General features: G+C 38.3%; 1 protein-coding gene across 1 annotated transcript in view; it reads right to left on the minus strand.

Annotated features, from left to right (window-relative positions):
• Positions 1-230: 230 nt before the first annotated feature.
• The window catches only part of LOC100016030 (zinc finger protein 135-like), a 72,879-nt gene continuing 49,235 nt past the window's right edge, over positions 231-23,874 (minus strand). Inside the window, exons 5-9 of the mRNA XM_056821010.1 lie at positions 21,057-21,201; positions 17,735-17,817; positions 16,123-16,300; positions 14,181-14,285; positions 231-1,759 (exon numbers count right to left, since the gene is read on the minus strand). Of these exons, the coding sequence (XP_056676988.1) occupies positions 231-1,759; positions 14,181-14,285; positions 16,123-16,300; positions 17,735-17,817; positions 21,057-21,201 (2,040 nt within the window). The remainder of the gene's footprint in view (positions 1,760-14,180; positions 14,286-16,122; positions 16,301-17,734; positions 17,818-21,056; positions 21,202-23,874) is intronic.

Consider the following 23,874-nt stretch of genomic DNA (forward strand, 5'->3'; position numbering starts at 1 on the left):
CCTCAGTTGCAATCAGTTATATATGGTGGGGGTATATAAATCAGGCTCTGCCTGTATAATGGTTATAGAAACTTATGGTTAAGTCTATCATGGTTTGCACAGTGATTCAGTCTCTATGTTTCGGGGATGGTACATGATTCAGAAATTGAGTCATGTGATTGATACAGTCCACCCCACATACTTAAAAGATGATATAAATTAGATAGGTTGCTTCTTTAGTTATGGCTAAGTCATGAAGTGATAATTCTTTCACAGGGTCTTTCTCCAATGTGAACTCTCTGATGTTGAATGAGGGATATTCTGTGACAAAAAGATTTCTTACATTCTTTACACTCATAAGGTTTCTCTCCAGTATGAATTCTCTGATGTGTAAGAAGGTGAGAGCTCTGGCGGAAGGCTTTCCCACATTCATTACATTTATAAGGTTTCTCACCAGTGTGAATTCTCTGGTGTCTGATAAAGCAAGAGTGTACACTGAAGGATTTTTCACACTGATTACACACATATGGTTTTTCCCCAGTATGTACCCTCTGATGCCGGATAAATTCTGAGCGTCTACGGAAGGCTTTCTCACATTCATTGCACTCATAGGGCTTTTCTCCAGTATGAATTCTCTGGTGCTGAATAAGGGATGCACGAGCACTGAAATCTTTCCCACATACATTACATTGAAATGGTTTCTCACCATTGTGAGTTCTCTGATGAAACAGAAGCTGAGAGTCCTGACGGAAAGATTTTCCACATTCATTGCATAAATAGGGTTTCTCTCCATTATGTGTTCTCTCATGTTTAATAAGGGTTGACAATTGGCTAAAGGTCTGTCCACATTCATTACATTTAAAAGGTTTCTCCCCAGTGTGAATTCTATGATGCAGGATAAGAGATGAACTCTGACTGAAAGCTTTGCCACATTCATTACACTCATAGGGTTTCTCTCCAGTATGGATTCTGTAATGTAGAATAAGGGATGAGCAGGTAGTAAAGGCTTTCCCACATTCATTACACTCATAGGGTTTCTCACCAGTGTGTATTCTCTGGTGCCGAATAAAAACTGAATGTTGGCGGAAGGCTTTTCCACATTCTGTACACTCATAGGGTTTCTCTCCAGTGTGAATTCTCTGGTGTGTACTAAGGTTAGAAAGCTGGCTAAAGGTTTGCCCACACTCATTGCACTCATAGGGTTTCTCACCAGTATGAATTCTGTGATGAAGATTAAGGGCTGAGCTTTGACGGAAGGTTTTTCCACATTCGTTACACTCGTAGGGTTTCTCTCGATAGTTAATTTGATGACGTCCAGATTGGCTTGAATTTTGCATGAAACCTTTCTGATATACATTAGGTTTACAAATTTTCTTTTCTACTTGGACTTTCATTTGGTCTAAATTCTGCTTGAAGCTTTGGCTCATTTTATCAAATGATTGGATTTTCCTTCCAGAAGAAATTCTTTGATGCCCAATAGGATTTATCTCCTTTCTGAAGCTTTTCCCAAATTTATTACATTCCTGACTTCTCTCCCTTGTGGGAGATTTCTGGTGGATTATTGTCATTGGCTTGAAAACCTTTTTCTGTGAAAGAAGTTTTCTCAGTCCCTCTGTTAGATACTCCTTTGACTTGTCTTTAGGTTCACAACTTTCTTTACATTTGGATTTGTGGGGAAGATGCCCTACAAATCTTTCCAAAGTTTCTGGTTGTAATTCCATCGCTTCAGGAATTTTCTGCTTTTGAGACAACTTCTTATTCTCAGGTCTGGCCTCACAATCTGCAGTAAGAAATTTAAAACATATATATATATATTACCTGCTCTTTATCCTGGCAACAAGGAAATTGCTGGGATGAACAAGACAAACCTAATAAAACAAATACATGTCTTTGGGGACATAGTTTTAAAAGATTTTAAATGTCAGCCTCATAATCTCAGTAGAAGATGAAAAGGAGGAGAAAAATGAAGAAAATGACAATAGATACCAAAGTGGAGGAGTCCAGAAAACAAGAAGAGCCCAAGGAAGAAAGGGGAAAGTGTGAGGAGAGAAACAAAAGAATTGAAAGATGAACAGCAACATTAGAGAGGTGAACTGAAAATCAAGGAAAAGCAGCTCTTAGGAACCATGGGCAAAAAGACTGAGGAGGAAATGAACTAAAGGTATAAAAAACAAGTATTACAAGAGAGTTGCCTTACTAGTGCATTGTTGCAAAGCTATGAACCAGTATAAACATTTTGGAATGCCATTTGGAATCATACAAATAAAGTGACAAATAAATCATACAAAAAAAATGCCATAACCTTAGATCCAGTTTCCATTACGAGGCTTATATCTTAAGTAGACCATTAATAAGGAAGTTCTTATACACATGAAAATATTTACAGAAGCATATTTTTGACAACAAGGAATAAGAAACAAAAGTAGATGTCTATTGACTAGGGAATGGACAAATAAGTATCTCTATGAATATAATGGAATATTACATGCTATAAGAAATGATGAATGTGATAGATATGGAAAAAACATGGAAAGATCTACATAAACTGAAGCAATGATGGGAGTGGAGACCAAAAAAACCCATGCATAATGACTACAATAATGTAAATGTAAAGAACTACTACCAATAAAGGAAATGAATGTGGCAAAATTATAAAGAACAAACATGGTTTGAAAGGAGAAGTATAAGGAGACACACTTGCCTCATTCCTTTATTGAGATGGGAGGTCCACAACATATTTTCTGACTTTGCCATATATATTTTCAGACTTTAATATATTCACCAGTTATGTTGATTTTTTTCTCTTCTTGTCTTAAAAATATTATTTACTATATGGGGATGACTCTCTGGGATGGATAATTTTATATTTATCTGACATGTATTGGAATAATATTAAGATATGTATTGATAAGTTAGCTAATTTTTACACATGGATAATAATATAGTCAAGAGGGATTATGAAGCATAAGTCAAGAAGCTCCTAGAATTATTGGAAAACTAATGTATGTGAAGGATATTAGAGAAAACTGGAATATTAAAAAAAGACATTAAAATTATTATTTTTAAGTACATAATGTAAAATTATAAAGATTTGTATAAGGGGCAACTAGGTAGCATAGTGGATAGAGAGCCAGGCCTGCAATTGGGGGGATGTGGGTTCAAATCTGGCCTCAGACACTTCCTAGCTGTGTGATCCTGGGCAAGTCGCTTAACCCTAAATGCCTAGCATTTATCATTCTACTGCCTGAGAATCAACATTAATTCTAAGAGGGAAAGTTAAGGGTTTAAAAAAATAGCTTAAAAACAATATGAGAAATCACCTATCCCTCTTCTTTGCAGAAGTGGAAAGATACACAAATATTATACAGTATACATATTTCAGACTTTTTCAATATATTGATCACTTATACTGATTTTTTTTTCTCTTTTTTTGTCTTAAAATATAACTACATTATATGGGGTAGCTCTATATAAGGATGCTGTAGGGAATTATGGTAATGGTAAAAAAAGGCATCATTAAAAATGTACTTAATAGAAAACAAAACAAAAAAGAATGTTGCATATGCCCTTCCTTAAAACCGTGTTTAAATCAGTGTTATGTCTATATATTCTTGAAAAGTATAAGCATAGAGCTATGATTTCAGTAATATAGAGAATTCTTGGATAAGAAAACTCCCTCTGCCAATGTAGATCAGTAGCTTCTCTGAATTACTGTCAGAGGTTGATAACTCAGAGTCTAAGACAAAGATTTGAGTGCCCTCATCAAATGGTCAATAACTCAGAGTCTGTCTGAGAATGGGTCCAAGCGCCCTCTCCTTCACCTTCTTTAGGCTTATCATAACAAGATCCATGAAGATAAAGATATAAGAAGATGAAGATAAAGTTTCATCAATCCTGCCTGTCATGTTTACCCACACTACCTAGTCCATCTCTTATTGCCATTAACCCCAAGGGCCTCCTTCCTAACCATCTATGGCAGTTGGATGTAACCCATTATTCCCCATTTGTACATTTCTCTTTCATTCACATATCCATAGATACTTTTTCTAATCTAATTTTTGCTCCTCTCCATGTAAAACATGTAATTAATTTCTCATTTACTTTCTGCATTTCAGTTTATGGATATTCCCCCAAACTTTCAAAACAGATAATGGCTCAGCATATATGTCCAAAGCTCTCACTAACTTCACTTCACAATTCAAAATACTTCTAAAGACAGGAATTCCATGTAACTCCACCCCCCAAAAATCTCTTTCATTCTTTTTTAACACTTTAAGTTACAATATTTATAAAATTTGCATGTTTTTTAAATCTAAATAATAAATCACTCCCTATGGATATTAATTAAAAACTTCAGAACTTACAAATTGACTTTGATTAAAGTCCCATAACAATGTTTCCTTAATATTCCAATTTTCCTTTCATACCTCTGCTCAAAGCAGAATAAAACCTCTAGTCTTTACTCTTTATAACTCAAAACATTTTCATAACTGATTAAATATTTCTTTCATATTCTGAACTAGCATTCTTTATACCTTTTTCCACTCACTATTTCTCTCACCTCATCTGGCTTCTCCTTTTTACTATAAATAGAGGAGAGGTGACTACCTCTTTAATTACCTATATTTAATAACCTAATACCGAGTCTTGCTTGATTTTTGGACTTCTCAAATTTCCCTTGTCAATTAATTATACATGATTTGCATTAAAATTAATTTTCTTCACAGTACAAATTCATACATATTTTGTATACACCCAATATTATAACAAATTACATTTGAATACATGTTAAATTATAGTATTAGAAAGTTGTTTAGAAGCAATGAAAAGTTCAGTAACTTCTTTAGGGTCACAATGGCCCTACATGCCATAGTCAAGATTTGAACTTGAATGTTCCTGATCTCTCAACGCCAGCTCTCTATATGTTACACTATGTTGATTCAAGCCTTATGTTTAATAAATACTTGGATTTATTAAATACTAAGTATTGGGAGGTCAATAGGGAAAAACCAATGTGGAGGGGACAAAATTTCTCCAAACTAACACACACTATCCAGGGCAACAAGGAAAATAACGTAGATGAATATATAATTTGTTTAACTAATAGAAAACTGGGCAAGTAAGTAGCAGCATTAGATTCATAAAAATATTCTAATGTTAGAATGCTAAAATATAAAATAGGTGAAGCAGAATACTGAAAATTAGTAATGGCCATGTATAGTCAGTACATCTGAGACTTAGTGGAAGAAAATCCAAACCACAGACTTTGTACACAAAATGTATAAAGATGGGTTCTCTATGTGACAGAATATAGAGACAGCAATAGTTCTCAAAACTTGGTCCAGATATTCCTGGGCGTTTCCAAGATCCATTTAAGGGGTCTACAAGGTCAAAACATTTTCATATTTACATTAAGGCATTTTAATTTTAATTCAATAAATATAGATAACCCATATAAACAAAAGCTCATTTTGGGAAGAGGATCCTCAATAATTCTTCAGATTGTTAAAAAATTGTAAAATCAAAAAGTCTGAGAACTGACTGGTTAAAGTACTATATAGGATAAATATCTAGGAAATGCTAGAGGAAGAAATTATACACTTAAACAAAACTGACAGCAAAGCAACCCCAGAGTTCTCTATCATACAGTCTCACTAATCCAGGAAAAGATGAGATGAGTATGTAAAGGAAAGCTAAGTAAACTGCCAAATTCAAACAATTAGGCAAAAGAAGGGCCTTTGGTTATCTAAGAATTTGTTTTTGCCCAGACCTGCAGTCTCAGTGACTTGCTCTACACCAAGAGTGTAGTCTCTGCCTGTCTGTCTCTCTCTCTCTCCACACTTCCTTCCCCCTCAGCATAAGAATAGTAACTCACATTTCTCTGGAGCTTTAAGGTTTGTAGAGCATTTTCCTCCCAAAAAACTGTGAGTTAGGCAGCGCAAGTATTGTAAACCGTAAAATTCCTTAGATTTATAAATGTTGGAAATTTCACCATTGGGAAATTTCATACTTGGAAAATTTCTTACTGATAGTCTATTGGAATGTGAACCCCATTGGCATGGGAGGTTCCTCCTCCTCCCTTCTTAAGATTACTTTAGGACAGAAACCTTTTGCTGAACAATGGAAAGGACTTTGACCTATGCTTAAGCATAGAACAGGAATTTCTTTGAGTCATGATTGATTTTAGAATTGATACAATAGAGATACTTGGAATGACAGAATCAGGTCTTGGAAAATACAATTTCCACCCCACTCAGTCCTAACAGGATTTAGGAAGGGCTGCAGCATAGATCAAAATTTAATTATTCCAATCTCTACCCTACTCAGGGTAACAGGATTTAGGAAGGGCTGTAGCAAAGGATCAAAGATTTAATTATTTGAGAATATGACCTTCAACAGACATGTGCAAAGCCAGAGACCTCTGGGCGGTCCTGGGTTAAGCTAGAGCCTCCATTGGCACAGGGAAATTGATGGACAGTGATTGACAGATGTCAGAACTGAGGGGAGGGAACTTGGATGGTTTCCTTAAAGATAGAGGGGTCTGAAGACTCAGGGTGGTGGTTGAGGAGTTTGTCTGAGTGGTTGGAGTGTGCTCTGAGAAGCTTGCTCTGAAGGAAGCTGAAGGTGGGGGCCTTTGAGACTGTTTCTCCATTTTGGTCATGTGAGTAATAGGGACTGATCTATTTTCTTTGCCCCAGCTATCTAAGGGCTTGGGCCTTTTGGCCCAGCCTAAACAGAGGGGGTATTTAAGCCCTATTCCCTTCTCTCCCCTTTCTCTCTCTCTCTCTCTCTATCTCTAATTCCTTTCTTCCTCCTGTTTGTAATTAAACTCTATAAAAGGCTGACGGCTGACTTGAGTTTTCATTTAGGAATTACATAGCTGAATTCCTTGGCAACCTTAAATTAATATATATCAGTCTTTTAAAGTGATTTCCTTGTCACATTGTGGCTACCACAAAGGGACTCTGGCGACCTTAAATTAATATATATCAGTCTTTTAAAGTGATTTCCTTGTCACATTGTGGCTGACCACACGGGAGTCTAAAGAATCCTCTCAATAAACTTCTGAAATTCCTTGCCTTTTTACTATAATGTCTCACCACTTAGTCCCTTTTTTTTAACAAAAAACTTGGCTTAAAGACACAGCTGCTAGAACATGTGAGTATAAAAAACTTTTTCTCTCTTCTCTTTTCTCCTTAAGTTAAATTGGAACCAGCAGTTTTTCTTTTTCTTCCCTTTAATCTTAAGGGACAGCTGGGTAGCTCAGCGGATTGAGAGCCAGGCCTAGAGACAGAAGGTCCTGGGTTCAAATTGGACCTCGGATACTTCTCAGCTGTGTGACTCTGATAGACAGAAAACAGCTGTTTTAAATCTCAACAACAGGACTCTAAAGTCCTGGCTGGAAGAGCTGATTCCAAATATCCTTTCCCTTAAGGAACAACTTCCTGGATTAAAAAAAAAAACCTGTGGAAAGTTTGTTGCTTTGCCCTGCTCCCCACGTGTTTTGTGAAATTACAAAATATATATATATATAAATGAGTACTACATTCTTTGACAATTATATGGCAGCTGAAGAATTAGGGGCATTGAGGAATGAAGGATACCTCCAAATTTTTATATTAATAGGTACTCTCATTTTTGTACTCCTCAATACTATATTTAGAGATGCTAAAATAAAAAATATTGAGGATAAAATAGAAAATATTGAGGATAAAATAGAAAAAATTGAGGATAAAATGCAAGCCCAATTAGAAGATCTAAAAAGTTTCTTACAGGATCAATTGGCAAACACCCACTCTACCAGAAACAGACCTGTTTCTGAACCTTTGAATGAGGAAATTTCCTTCCCTGAAATAGAGATGGAAAACACCTTCCCTATAGCCCAGTTAACAGACTGCTTCTCTCGTGTAGTGCAAATCTTGTCTGAATTTAATCCCCAAAACCCTTCCCCTGCAATCCCAGTTTCTCATGTTCCTTCTCCTACAGAAAACCAAATTCCAATGCAAGGGAGATCTTGTCCTCCTAGAGAAACCTGTCCTTGTCAAACTGACCCACAGGTACAAAATTCAACTAGAGGCCTGTTTCCTCTAAGAGAAGTACCTGAAATAGGACGGAATAGGGATGTGGTGACTTTAAGACATAGGATACCGTTTACTCCCCAAGAAATAAATGAATTTACACGAAATATCCCCACATATGAACAAGATCCTTTTCTAGTAACAAAAAAGATGGGAGACATATTTTTTCAGTATAATCCATCTTACAAGGACGTTGAGAACTTACTACAGGCTTTTTTAAGTGAACGTGAAAAAAATAAAATAATTGCTCATGTCAACAAAACCCAGGGGCGTAATGCAGCACATTGGCCATCTCAGGATCCCGAATGGGACTATAACAATCCTGAGGATTATCTACAACTATACAGTTGTAGAGAGGCCATCCTCACGGCAATGAAGGAATGTGCAGACAGTACAGATAAGTGGATGGAACTGGAAAAAATTAAGCAAAAGGAAGAAGAAACACCCTCCAGATTTATGGATAGAATTATCGAGTTTGGGGACAGATACTTAGATTGGGACTTAACTAAAGAGAGTAGTTTAAGACAAGTTAGAAGAATCTTTGTAAATAATTCTTGCAAAGCAATTAAGAATTATTTTAGAACACAATGCCCAAGATGGTCAGATATGGACCTTGAAGAATTGCGAAAAACAGCTATATATGTTTTAAAGGGAAACAAGGAAAAGGAGGAAGAAAATAATGATGACATGGAGGAAATGAAGAAAAAAATGAGATATTTAATAGATAGGATGACTAAATTAGAAAGTGGGCATGATAATGAACCAACGACAATTGCCCCTCTCCAGAAATCCAATTATCAATCCATTACTTGCCACTTCTGTGAGAAGAAGGGCCACAAAATGATGGAATGTAGAACCTTTCTTAAGATGATTGGAAGGAATACACAGTTTAATAATAGCTTTAGAAATAATAACTATAGAAATGATGATAATGGTTAGAGAAACCAGAATTCTAGAAATTATAATAATGACTATGGAAATAACTATAATGAATATAGAAATAAGAACTTTAGAAACCAGAATTATAGAAATAGGAATTGGGAAAATAATGACAATTCTCCAAATGAAGAAAATGATAATACTCAACAACAATATATGAGAAATGGCGCTCGTCCAAAACATGCTCGAGGTGCTAATGAACCTCAGAGAGGTGCCCTTCAGGAGGGTGCCTAGGGAACGTCCTAATATAATGAAGATGATTCTTCTTAGATTGTATTGATTTTGTTGATATTAATTAATCTTTTTCACTTTTTTTTTCTCCTCTCCAAATAGTAGGAAAGAATGAATAAAGAATTTAAGACTATGATTGGCAAATTATGCACTGAGACCCATTTAAAATGGCCTGAAATTCTCCCTCTGGCCCTATTTTATCTTAGAAGCAGGCCTAGAGGAGACTTACATATTTCACCATTTGAGATGCTTTTTGGACATCCGCCTATACAGGCTAAGCCTTTCTCCCCGGCTTATACATCGCTATTAGGGGGAGATATTACTATTGCTTCCTATATACAGGAGTTACAGCACAAACTACGTGAACTTCATGAATCCGGAGCTGCAGTACAAGCCGGACCATTAGACTTTTCTCTGCATGACCTGAACCCAGGAGATAAAGTTTATATCAAGAATTTCAAGCGAACTGGAGCAACTCAACCTTCATGGGAAGGACCATTCCAAATATTATTAACTACTCCAACATCTATAAAGATTGGAGAAAGAGACTCTTGGATTCACTGCTCACATGTGAAGAAAGCATCTTCTGCTGAGACTGATTGACTCTATCCTATCATATGAATTGTGACTCTATCTTATCATATGAATTGGAGATAATAATCATAGACAAATGGATGCTCTTTTTTTTTCAAGAATATATTGAATTACTGATTTTTTTCTTATTTTTCTTATTTCTTTTCTGATCAGAATATTTGATTTTTTTCTCATTTTTTGTACTGAAGGTACACATAATTAATATTAATATTATTTTCCCTGCAGTAATACAAGTTAATATATATACTCTTGCTATAATATCAATATATGCCTAAAAGCTTTAAACTATGGGAACCTGCCATTTATTGATAAAATATTATAGGACTGTGATTAATGTTTGTGTCTGATTCCAGGAAAAGGGATAAAAACAAGGAGCACAGACTAAACCTGAATAGTGCCAATAGAGCACACAAGAAATATTAAAGTGAGACTCGAGGTTGCGACGCTTAACTTATGTTTAAGTCGTAGGACTTCCTTGTATCGATACTCTTTGTGAAGTACTCAAACAAGTACAAAGCTTGACTATCATGCTGGCTCCCTATATCCCTGAGGAAAAAAATCAGACAAGGGAATGACATTTCCCCATCAAAATAGAATTCTAATTCTTTCCTTATTATATTATGGCAACTTCCTGTAGTCTTGGCTACAAATGGCTAAGTGAAATATTACTGCATTCTGTCCTACATACTTGTGGGATAGAAATTACTTTAAACTGGACCTATACAAGGTCTATTTTGAATTTTTCTTATGTTTTTGATTATTTTTCTATTCTTTTGATAATTGACACATACACCCCTATAACTGAACATTGCATTCTGAGCTAAACTTGATATTTTTTTTAAATACTTACTTCAGGGGGCATTGTATTTTAATTTAAAATCTAAGAATTTTTGATTTTTTTTTGTCTGAGATTGTATTTTTATAAAAATCCAAGAATTTTGTTTAAGATTTTACTTTTATAAAAAAATTCAAAGATTTTGATTCTGTTTGAGAAAAGATCTTCAAGAAAGAAGCTTGAAACTTTTATATCCAGAGAATGAACTGTTACAGAAAGATGCTGAAAACCTACACTTCATCAAGAAGATCAAGAATGAACTTTGGATGTGATTGATTGAACTGAACTTTTGAATGAACATTTATTGTAACTGTACACATTTATGCCAAAAGGGACTGCCCCTAATTTGGCTTTCTGTTAATGCGCCTAGCAAACATTGGTTTTGCTCTCTTTTCTTTTCTATTTCCTCTCTCACTATTCTAATTTCTCTTAGAAAATTGAATATTGTGTATATCTTTAGTTAGAAGTGAATTTAGAACTACAAAATGATTATGTTAAATGATCAATGGGGAGACTAGTCTCCCAATGATCATCAGGGGGGATTGTAAACCTTAAAATTCCTTAGACTTATAAATGTTGGAAATTTCACCATTGGGAAATTTCATACTTGGAAAATTTCTTACTGATAGTCTATTGGAATGTGAACCCCATTGGCATGTGAGGTTCCTCCTCCTCCCTTCTTAAGATTACTTTAAGACAGAAACCTTTTGCTGAACAATGGAAAGGACTTTGACCTATGCTTAAGTATAGAACAGGAATTTCTTTGAGTCATGATTGATTTTAGAATTGATACAACAGAGATACTTTGAATGACAGAATCAGGTCTTGGAAAATACAATTTCCACCCCACTCAGTCCTAACAGGATTTAGGAAGGGCTGTAGCAAAGGATCAAAGATTTAATTATTTGAGAATATGACCTTCAACAGACATGTGCAAAGCCAGAGACCTCTGGGCAGTCCTGGGTTAAGCTAGAGCCTCCATTGGCACAGGGAAATTGATGGACAGTGATTGGTAGATGTGAGAACTGAGGGGAGGGAACTTGGATGGTTTCCTTAAAAATAGAGGGGTCTGAAGACTCAGGGTGGTGATTGAGGAGTTTGTCTGAGTGGTTGGAGTGTGCTCTGAGAAGCTTGCTCTGAAGGAAGCTGAAGGTGGGGGCCTTTGAGACTGTTTCTCCATTTTGGTCATGTGAGTAATAGGGACTGATCTATTTTCTTTGCCCCAGCTATCTAAGGGCTTGGGCCTTTTGGCCCAGCCTAAACAGAGGGGGTATTTAAGCCCTATTCCCTTCTCTCCCCTTTCTCTCTCTCTCTCTCTCTATCTCTAATTCCTTTCTTCCTCCTGTTTGTAATTAAACTCTATAAAAGGCTGACGGCTGACTTGAGTTTTCATTTAGGAATTACATAGCTGAATTCCTTGGTGACCTTAAATTAATATATATCAGTCTTTTAAAGTGATTTCCTTGTCACAGTATTGTTAGCTCTCTTTTGCAGATGAAGAAATTGAAGCTCTGAGAGATGGAGTAATTTGTCCATGATCACACAGGCAGTAATTTTAAGAGATAAGATTCAAATCTAGGTCTCGTAACTTGATAAACCCCTCATGGAAATAAGACGTGAAAGAAGCCCAACAATCCCAGTGGTCTACAGGCAACAGTGAAGAAAGCCCTGGACAAAGAGTTGAGTCAGAGAGACAAGACCAGGGCCTAAGCCCCTGCTGTGCCCCCTCAATGCTGTGTGGATCTATAACTTCAATTTAAATATTAGTTCTAAGGTTAGGTCAGTTGTAGTAGTGTATGAAACAGGTTAGGCATAATCCAAGGTTGGTTGAAATGCTATCTCCTACATGGTGGTGTACCCTTTATTTTCTCATTTAGTGCTGGTGCCACTCCACCATCCCCTCTCCCTGCCCCTCTGGGGAGCAGATTCACATCTCAGGTTCACTCTGGGGCATATGATTAACTAAGTGTTATTATTTCACCAAGTATGTACAGTTTAAATTGAGCAAAATAAATATGAATATAATTTACTCCATTGTACTCAGTCTTTAGGGAGAAACATAAAGTCAAATGCCAAAAGTGAGGGATAAGAAGATAATTACAGGATCTTGGCTCTAAACCTAGAAGAGACCTAAGGGTACAACTAGTCCAACTTCTTCATTATAAGGATTAGGAAACTGAGATCCAATGAGGTTAAATTACTTGTCTAACAATTCACATAGGTTGTGTTTTTGTGGAGACAAGAATTCAGAGTAAAAAGGCAATAGGTAAGACAGACCAGTGCTATAGGTGTTTTGGGACATCTAAATTTATAGTACAATAAAAACCTTATCAGGTAAGACTTCAGACAAAGTTTTCTGTGAAGATTCTTAAACAAAGGTCTCAAAGGTTCCAGCCTGGTCTTCAGGGTCACTGGGGTTGACTGAGGGCAATGCTGGTTATCTGGAAGATCATTACTTAAAAAGCCACCCACCACTTGGAAGCCAGGGTATGGTCTGACACCACCACCTGATGATGTCTAGTATTCCTATTGGCTCATATATACTGGGCATTTTAAGTTTACATAAAGTTTACATAACCCTTTCCTCTCAAAAACCTCATGAGATAGATTGTAGGGATATTATTAATTATCCCTATTTTACATTATGAGGAAACCAAGGATGAGAAGGGCTCTAGGGATCAGTAAATGACTTAAGGTTTACATATCTGGCAAATCTCAGAGCCTGGACTCAAACACAGTAGGTAGTACCTTCAAGCTCCGTGCACGCGAAGTATCAGATGCCAGAATGCAACAGAGCCATAATATGGCAATCTAACAATGGAAGCAGGCTCTTAAAAGTGTGAAGCCCACAGAGAAAGGCATGGAAGACGCAAATAACATAATTCAGTTTGAGGCAACATTTATTAAACACCTGCCTCTTAGCACCGTATAGGCAAGACTATAAATTGAAGAGAAGGTATCTATCTGCATTGATGGAAGGAGTCACTCATTCAGAAGTTCCATGTATCAGTGAAGCCACAGGTTGAGGCCCTATTCCTATCCTTATGGGTCAGGCCTATGGTTACAAAAATAAAAATTAAACAGTCTCTGCCCGCTAATGAAATTTTATTCTCCTGAGGGACAAGACATATACATAACTGCACTGAACCTCTTACCTAACTTTGATTCCTATACAATGAAGAGGATAGGCAAGATAGCTTCTAAGGTTCCTCCTACTTTAAATCCTATGATCTTTGACTATTTTAATCAATATCACGTCCCTCAATGAGCCTACTGTGCATGAGCCTCCTTTGTCTGACCACTCTAACTCTTCATCTACTCAACACTTATGGACATAGGCAGCCCTTGCATGGCTTCATATACTCGTTGACTTTTACCTGTTCTCTGAAAAGTTCATTTTTCCCTCTTCTGCTTTCCCAAACAGTGACCTCCTTGTAAGGCACAACCTCTATCTCCTAGTTATAGTAAATCTGATTCAAGGCATGTTCAATAACTGAATGAAGGAAAGGTTCTCACACACTCACCTGAACAGTCTCCTTTCAGGGTCACTTTCTCCTGTGTGTGCACAATCCATGGTTCTTCCCCTCGCTCCAGTTGGGAGATCACATCGGGTTTGGACACTGGAAATCCTACTCATAGGGAAGGAAATGGTGTCTGGAATTTTGTCTTATATACACTGAGATGCCCCTAGCTTAGTCCCAGACCTTGGATCTCTAACAGAACAGGTAAGAGAGAATCCATGAATGGCAGGCCCAGGGAAAGTCTGCTAAGACTTTAGTTATATGCTGCATGCCCTCTGAGGGCTATACTTCCAAGTGGAAAGTCTTGGGGAACAAAGGAAGGAAGGGAAGAGAAGTTAGGTCACAGGAGACAAACACTGTGCTTTTTAGGATGAGAAATTCTTACCTCTAGGTACATCAATTCAACAGACATTTATTAAGATATTAAGACATTTATTATAACAGACTATGTTGTCAAGAACTATGCTAGGTGTTGGAGATACAAAGACAAAAACAAGAAGCCCTTGTCCTCAATGGTCTTGCAATTTATCAGGGTGAGGGAATATATACACAGAAAAGTAGACAAATTACACATACAAGGCAGATATGATGTCATAAGGAAAGGTAGAGGGAGGCCTTAGCAACTGGAGAGGATCAGCTTTCTATAGGAAGTAAAACCTGAGCTGAGCCCTGTAGCTAGGGACAAATTCTATAATACTGAAGCTAGAAGGGAATGAATGCATTCTAGCTATGGAGGAAAGACTATGCACAGTTACAGAGATGGAATGTCAGGTATAGGGAATTGACTAATAGGCCACTCTGCCTACAAAGCCATGTACTCTGAAATAAACCTGGAAGGCCAGGCTGAAGCCAGACTATGATGCCAAGAGAGATATTTGTATTTTTTCTTGGATAACAGGAAGTCACTGGAACAGAGAAGTGACAGGATCCACATACCTGTTTTAGAAAGATCAATTTGGAAGCTGTGTAGAGGATAGATTCAAGAGGAGAAAGGATAGAGGGAAAACAATTAGGAAGCCAAGTAATGGAGACCTGGACTAAGTGACTTTGGTATAAAAGGAGAAAGAAGACAAATAGAAATGATTGAGTGAAGGTTAAAACCCATTAGCATTTATTAAGTACCTACTATGTACCAGGTACTGAGGAGACAAAATGAAGCAATCTTTGCCCTCAAGGAGCTTATATTCAGATGGCAGGGTTCTCAGTGGCTTCTAGACATGGGATTTCAGATAGATTTGAAGTACTAGAAGTAAATGGAGGTGTTTTGTATCCCATGATGGCAATTAAGATAGGCAGGCCTCAGAAAAGCTGGGCAAAGGGTAAGGAAGAGGAACAATAATCATATCTGATGCTTTACATAATAATATCTGATGATGTGCTTTAAATTCTTCAAAGCATGGTATATACATTATCTCAGTTGATCATCTTATAAGACAGGTACTACAGACCTTATCTCCATTTCAAGGTTCAGAAGATCTAAAGGATCTCACCATGCTTATACAGCTACTGAGAATTAGAGGCAGGAGTTAAACCTGAGTCTTCTAATTAAACTATGTCCCACAGCCTCTCAGAGCCCCAAAGGTGCTAGGTGAGGTGTGCCCAGGCAGCTTCCAGAGCAGGAAATGTGAAAAGGGATCACAGGACTGAGGGGCACATGGGTCAAAGGAGCCTTCCAGAGACTCAGGGCAGCAAGCCTTGGTACTGATTGGATATAAGGTGAAAGAGAGAGGAAACAGTCAAGGACATCTCTAAGGTTGTAAATCTAAGTAAGTGACTAGATAGATGGTGGTGCCTTCAACATTTTCAATGGATACTAAGAATTAGTGTTTTAATAGTGATTTCTAATTCCAGAACTTTTCAGACAAATAAGTCATCAGATCCCATTGCTATCCACTAAGCAGGAAGTAAAATAACTTAGAACTTGGAACCAGAGGATAGAACTTACCCAAAGAGATCATGTTCTCATAATTCTCCAGCATCACATCTCTGTAGAGGCTCTTCTGAGCAGGGTCCAGACAGTCCCACTCACCTCGGGTGAGGTATACAGCCACATCTTCAAATATCACAGGTGTCTGGAATAACATGTTCCTATTGTAGGCCCAGCATAGTCCCACTGCTCTGCCCTAAGGTGAGAGAAGAGAAAGTATAAAAACTGAACATGTGCATCTATTTAGGTATATCTAAGAATATGAATACTGTCCAATTTATGCATGTTTGTTTTGAGTTAGAAAGAATATCTAAGTCCCTTCCTCAGCAGCGGTCTGGGGATGATGGAGTGAGGATAGTTATACTTTGGGAGGGGCCTTCCAAGGCTTCCAAGAATCTTTTCCAAATTATAACAAAGAATGCTATCCACCTCCAGAGAAAGAACTGTTATAGTTGACAGATCAAAGCATACTGTTTTTTACTTTCGTTTATTTAGGTTTTTATTTTGGGGTTTTGGTTTTATATAATTGTTTATTTTGCATGATGGTATGTGTAGTCCATATCAGATTGCTTGCCAACACTGGAAGCTGAGAGAAAAGGGAGGGAAGGGAAGGAGACAACTGGGACCATATAACTTCAGAAAATTGTTATTACATGTGATTGATAAAATACCTTTATTAAACTCGTTAAAAAAGAATCCTTTCTAACTCCCCAAACAAGCAAAATCTCTTACTCTTAACTACAATGATTCAAAAAAAAGGCCAGAAGACCAGTGATTCCAAACTCTGTAGCTATATGGTGAAATATTATACTGAAATGATAGTCTATTTTAAGATAAGGGGAGGAAGGGAAGGAAATTGGGATGATCTATCTAAATAAACTTCCCACCAAATCTTGTTGGTAATTGTAGAGAGATGGTGGCTACACTGCCAGTTAGCTCTCTACCTAAAAGTCCCAGTTCCTACAATAAACTACACTTCTCTAACCCAAATTCCCCCCCTTGGATGGTGATGGAGGTGGTAGGGTAGGAAGGTAAGCAGGACCAGGGCTCAAAGGGATAGTTTCACTGACAAATAGCAGCTCTGTAGGAATATCTCAAGTCAGTCCACAGGATACACGGGTACAAGTTGGATCAAAAGGAAAGTTACAGGAGAGAGAATATCTAGCTCTCTAGGTCCACTCTAAAAGACTAGACAGAAACTCAACCTCCTGCCTACTCAGCTGTCTCTCTGAGAAAAAGCAACAGCCCTGCCACTTCTCTAGAGTTCTGGAACCTTCCCTGATTCTGCCCTGCAGGATCTCCTGCTCCTTCCTTTCCCTATAAAAATGGGAAAGAGAGCATATACATGTGCACATGTGCGTGTGTGTATATATATATATATATATATATATATATATATATATATATATATATATATATATATATATGTACTGGGCACAGTCTAGGCATCTGGGATATAAGCCCCAATGACAGTACAGTGTCTCTCACACCCAGACCTGAAACAAGTCCCCAAAGGGTATTGATGGCTCAGGTACCTGAAGAGGAAAGATACCAAGCAGATAAATTCCTGGTCAATGAAAGAAACCTAGGCAACATTGAATCTGGAACAATTAGGTAAAAGACTGCTCACCTGGGGCCTGGCTGATAGGCACTCAGCCTCCATCTTCAGTTTTCCTTGTCTTCTTATAGTATGATGGACAGGAACATAGGCAGCTTTAAGGGGAAAAAAGAGCTTTGGAGAGACCAGGACAGTTTCTAAATTTAAATCTCTTACAGAGGTCACCCCCCCTACATGAAAAGTCCTCTCTTCACTGCCTAAACCACTCTCTCAGCTACTTCTAAGCCAATTCTTAAAACATATTTACTCCAGAAAGCCTTCAAAGTTCTGAGCTAGAACATCTTCAAATGTCTCAAAAAATACTGCTCTGGGTCACAGCCCACAAAGAAAGTCATGGTGTCTTGCCAGGGTGGGTGTTCTTGAGGCAGAAAAGGGAAATAGTTGGGAAACCCTATCTCAATCTTATAGCATCTTTAAAGTTATTTTGAGTGCTACATTCTACAGAAAATCTATCCTAATTTCCAGTTGATAATGTTCTCCTTTGCAAATTACATATATTTTGTATTTAGTTTTCTATATATGTAGTATTCTCTTCAATAAAAAATAAGCTCATTGCAAGAAGGACTTTGTTTATACTCCCTGTGTTTAGAATGGTCCCCAGTAGATAGTAGATACTTAATGAATACTTCTTGTATTGAATCCATTAGTAGGAGAGGTCTCCTATGGTAAGCCTGTAAAGACTTACTCCTTAATGCACTGGTCTTTCAAAGCTCACTATAGAAGCTGTATCAAAATCATCCATGTCAAAATCTCTAAAGTCCAATATAACTCTGACACTCTGACAATCTACAGTCACTAGGCCTGCAATTGTTAAGAGCTATCATAATAACCATAGACCTAAAGGTGAAGAAGAAAACTTGATGGGGGGAATCCATTCAACTTAGACCAGAATAAAAATGTCCTCTACAATATGGGAGGCACCATGGTACACAATGGGGTCAGAGCCCAGGACTTGGAGGCAGAATATCTGGACTTGAATCACACCTCTACTAACCAGTACCACTGTGTAAACCTCAAAATTTCTTAGACTTATAAATGTTGGGAATTTCACCATTGGGAAATTCAACTGTGACATTGACCAAATCACTTATCTTCCTAAGCCTCAGTTTTCTCATATGTTGGTGAATTCCATGGCTATAACATACCCCCCAGCTCTAAATCCATCAATAGTCATCAGCCTCTTTCTGATGTTACTGCTATGATCTTGGTCAAATTATTTAGCTTCCAACTTCCTCATCTGTAAAATGAGGGGTTCTAGTTTGAGGTCTCTGATAGCTCTAATGATAGCAAACTGAATCCCTCTGAGGGCAGCCTTCTCCATTTGGGAACAGTTGTAATTGTTAGAAAGTCTTCCTTCTATTAAAATGAAATGTATGCCTCTGCAAGTCTACTGTTCCTATTTCAATACTCTGGGATTAAGGAAAATAGGTCTAATTCTCTACATTACAGTCATTAAAACAATAAATGACAACTCACATTTATATAGTTCTGTATATAGACAAGAATCACATAGGATGAGAAAGCTTGGGTGAGTTGTGATATGACCCAGTAGATGGCAAATCTATTATCAGTGAGATCCATTAAAATGTCACAATATATAGCACTTAAATTTATGATAGTTAAAGTAAGTGACAATGAGGACCAGTATCAGGGGACAGAGCGAAGGCTATGTATACAAGATTTCGTGAAAATAGTTTGGACAGAATCTGACAATTAAATGGATGTGAAGAAGAGAGAGAAGAACCATGGTAGAATAGGTAAAAGAATGGTAAACTCTCAGACAAATAATCAAATCAGAAGAATAATTTAAAGGAGAAAAAATAGGTTTGAATTTGGAAAAGCATGGAAAAGGGTGTCAGCGGAAAGACAGAGACAGCAGGAGCGAAATAGGCTGACATCCAGAGAAGAGTTAGAACTGAAAAGACCCAATTCCTGGTCACTACACAATTCACTGGGGGCCCTTTGAAGTCCTTAGGCTCAGTGGTGCTGCCTGTCCTCTTATATACTATACCCACATGTTCCCTACATGTCTCCTTTCCCCACTGATAGTATATTTGAAAAAATTAGCCACAGATTTGAGGGAAATGTTTCATGGATACTTTTCTAATTATACTATTTCAACAAATGCCTTTGCCTTGAACTAATTATATCTTCTAACTGATGAGTAAATATAAACATTAATATTGGTTCATAAGTTATGATTTTCTGGTGGATATGAACTCAAAGAACCAGGAACTGGGCACAGACAGCCTGGTGTGAAAGGACTTTCTTTTTTTTTTAAACCTTACCTTCCGTCTTGGAATCAATACAGTGTATTAGTTCCAAGGGAGAAGAGTGGTAAGGGCTGGGCAATGGTGGTCAAGTGACTTGCCCAGAATCACACAGCTGGGAAGTGTCAGAGGCCAGATTTGAAAGGACTTTTTAAAGGGTTGGGGGTGCCCCAGGCGGCAATGACAATACTGAGTCATCTTTTCTCTACAATTCGAGCTTAGCACAAATTCACAACCTATTTGCCATTTACCAAGTAAAACTCTGTATTACAATTACTTCTCATTGTCTCTTATCCCCAGGCTAAACCAAGAGTTCTAAGAGAACCTGACAAGTGTGATCTAAGCTTTGTATCTCCTCTGGCACTCAGCAGCTGTCCATTACAAACAGCTGCCATTCCTTCTCTCCCACTCCCTCTTGGAACCCCCAAACTCCTTTCGAAGCACAGCTCAAAAGCCATAGCTAAGAAGCCTCCCTTAGTTCTCCCAGCAGTCAATGACCCAAACAATGATTTTGTGTTTTGTGACAACCCTTTGCTTTTCTTTGTATTTCTAGTCCTAGGCAGGGTGCCAGACGCGTAGTAGACGCTTAATACATTTTAAATGAAAGCGTCTATATGGAGATATATATATATATATATATATATATATATATATATATATATATATATATATATATATATATACACACAAAATATATACATATATAGTATTATTAAATGCTAGCTTGCCAAATTGCTCCGAGCATTACCCAGAAGGGCGGGGCGCGCGTACCCGCGCCCGCGGGAGAGCGGAGGCTGTGCCGGCCTCAGCTCCTCAGAACTTAGAGCCGCTTCCCGACGGGGCCGCCCCGGAGTCCAAAGCCCCACCTCGTGGCCCGCCCCACGCCGGGCACGCCGGGCCAGGTCTGGCCGCTAGGGATGGACCCGCCCTGCTCTCCCAGGGGGCTGGGCGAGGGGCAGGACTGGGGAATCCCAACCGTGTGCGAGCACGCGGAAGCAGTCCTGGGGCGCTCATCTTCTCCCCCTCCCCCCGACTTCCCTGGTTTCGACCACCCCACAACTCACCCGCCGTTCCAGAGACGCCCCCCGAGATACAGAAACCTCTGACCGGAAGCGAGGGTTTGAGTGCTTTCCTAGGCCGGGAGGACCTGCGCGGCCGCTCTAGGCAACTTGGAAGATTCGACATCTCGGTGGCGGGCCTCTGCTCCTCCTACAGTTTCAGAGTCCTATGTGAGGCTTTTCTAGGCATTTTGTAGTCAGGCTCCCGTTATGTACCCCGTTTCTGTCTTCTCGCCTGGCTGTTTAAGAAATTGAGGTTGACTGAGTCTTTCTAGACAGCCCCTCCCCCTTCCTGCTCATCAGAATTGATTCTTTCTCTGTATTTTTAATCTTTTAGGAGTTTATCCCCCCCCCCCCCATAATTTTTCTCTCAACTCACTTTCCCTTCTCCCTTCTCCCTTCTCCATTGATTCTTTCCTGCTGTCTTTAAACATGCCCAGTTTTCTCCAATTCCCCCATCCTTAAAAAAAGTCTTCATTTGCATCCCATTCCATCAAGTTTTTATGCCATAGCTGTCCCCACTCCTCCATCGCCCACCCCCCTTTCATAACCAAATTTATTTAAAGGGATGTCTACTGACAGCCAGGGGAGTCACAGAATCCACTGTCTTACCTGCTACTTCTTACAATCTTATCTCAAGATGTCATTACTCAGGCTTGAACTGGTCTCTCCAAAGCTATCAATGATTTTAAGTACTAACTCATAGGATCATACATTCAGATCTCTAAGATCATCTATTCTGACCCTTTTATTTTATGGATAAGGAAGTCCCACCCAGGGTATGCAGTTTAGTGTCTGAGAAAAGTCTTGAACTCATCTAGGTCTTCCTATGGGACTATGCCTTACTATCTTTTAATCAGACAATACCACCCTCCACCCTCATCCTCCCACCCCAGTTCTCATCTTTCTGGAATTCTCTGCAGCTTTTCACACAACCAGCTTTCCTCCTAGATACTCATTCCTTTTTCCCTTGACTTCTGTGAGCTTACTCTTTCCTGATTTTCCTCCTATCTGACTGCTTCTTTTTAGAGTCTGTTGTTTGTCACAAATAATATCTCCTGTCTTTTAAATGTGGGTGGTATTCTAGGGTGATGATGATAGATTCTTCTCTATCAGTTCTCCCTGGTGATCCCATCAGAACATTTGCCACTGCTATACAGATGACTATTCAATTTGTATATTACATGTGTTCTGAACTCAAAATCCCACATCAGTAACTTTATGCTAGATAGCTCCACCTGGATGCCTCATCAACATCTCAAACTCAACATGTCCAAAATGGAATTCATCATTCACTCTACACTCACCTTTCTTCCAAACTTCTCCATTTTTGTCAAAAGACGGACCATTCTCCCAAACACCCAGGTTTATAACCCCAACACCATCCTTTATTCTTTTTTCCTTCCTCCTTCCCTACCATTCAGTAAGGTACTAAATCTTGCTGATTTGACCACCACATCATCTCTCCAATCTGTCCTGCCTTTGTTTACTCATGTCAGCCTAGTACAAGCCCTTATCATCTCTCAATTAGACTATTCTAGAACACTAATTAAGCTCCCTGTTAACAAGTGCCCTTTCTATTCTCTTTCTGATTTGTCACAGGTTGATAACTGTGGGTTCATCTAAGATTAAGATCTAGATTAAGATCTTAAGAACCTCATCTGAGGTTGAGATCTCACAGTCTGTCTAAGAGCCCTCACCTCCACCTTCTTTTAGTTTCCCATAACAAGATTGCTGACCATTCCATGAACCCTGGATGAATCCCGAGACTATTATCTTACCCCAACCATTATCTTACCAGCTGCCCTATCTACATTCTTGTTACACTTTCCCATGGACTTTTCTCATGGGTGATTGTTTTTAATTCCTGTGGTTTTTACCTTTAAAAGTTGTTACCAACTTACAATACACCTTATTCACTTGCAACCAGCATGGTGGGACCCTTCTGTCCCTAAACTGTGTCTGTTATGTTTTAATTCTTATCTTTTCCTTACCTATAAGTGAGATCCTTCTAATTTCAACCTTTGTATTTCCTGTTATTATTTTCCCTAACCTTACCTGTGGAACTGTGGTCCCAGTTCGGCTCCCCTCCAGGACTTTTACACTAATTCATCCTCTATAGAATAATACAAATAATCTTCCTAATAAAGCATAGGTCTAACCATGCCACTCACCTCTTCAAAAGACTTCAGCAGCTCCCCCCCCCCCCTTTTTAGATTTTGGTCTGGATCTATGACGTCATTGGTGTGAGATACTCCCTCCATAGTCAGTGTTAGAGAATTACCTAGGGACCATTAAAGGATTAAGTGACTTGCCTGTGGTCACTCACATAGTAATGTAGTATCAGAAACAAGACTTAGACCCAGGTTTTCTTTATTCTAAAGTAAACCTTTTAGACTATCTATAAGAAAAATGCAAACTCAGCCTTGCATTTAAGACTTTCCTTAGCCAGGCTCCAGATGCCATTTCTAAGTTTATTTCATATTATCCCTTCATATGCTCTAAAGTTTAGCCAAATGGGCCTACCAGCTTACTAGGTTGGTAGATGACAGTGGATAGAGGGCTAAGGCCTGAAGAACAGAGCTCAAATCTAGTATTAGACATTTACTTGCCATGTGGCCCTGGGCAATTCACTTAATCTGGGTTTGTCTCAGTTTTATCAACTGTAAAATGGGGATTATAATAGCACCTACATCCCCAGGTTGTTTAGAAGATCAAATAAGATAATATTTGTAAAAGTGCTTTAACACAATGCCAAGTATCATATCATCCTTCTTCTCCTTGAATTCCATGTAGGAATGCTTTTTACTTGCCACTTACACAT

This window comes from Monodelphis domestica, chromosome 3, assembly GCF_027887165.1.
Source record: "Monodelphis domestica isolate mMonDom1 chromosome 3, mMonDom1.pri, whole genome shotgun sequence".
Taxonomy (NCBI): Eukaryota; Metazoa; Chordata; class Mammalia; order Didelphimorphia; family Didelphidae; genus Monodelphis; species Monodelphis domestica.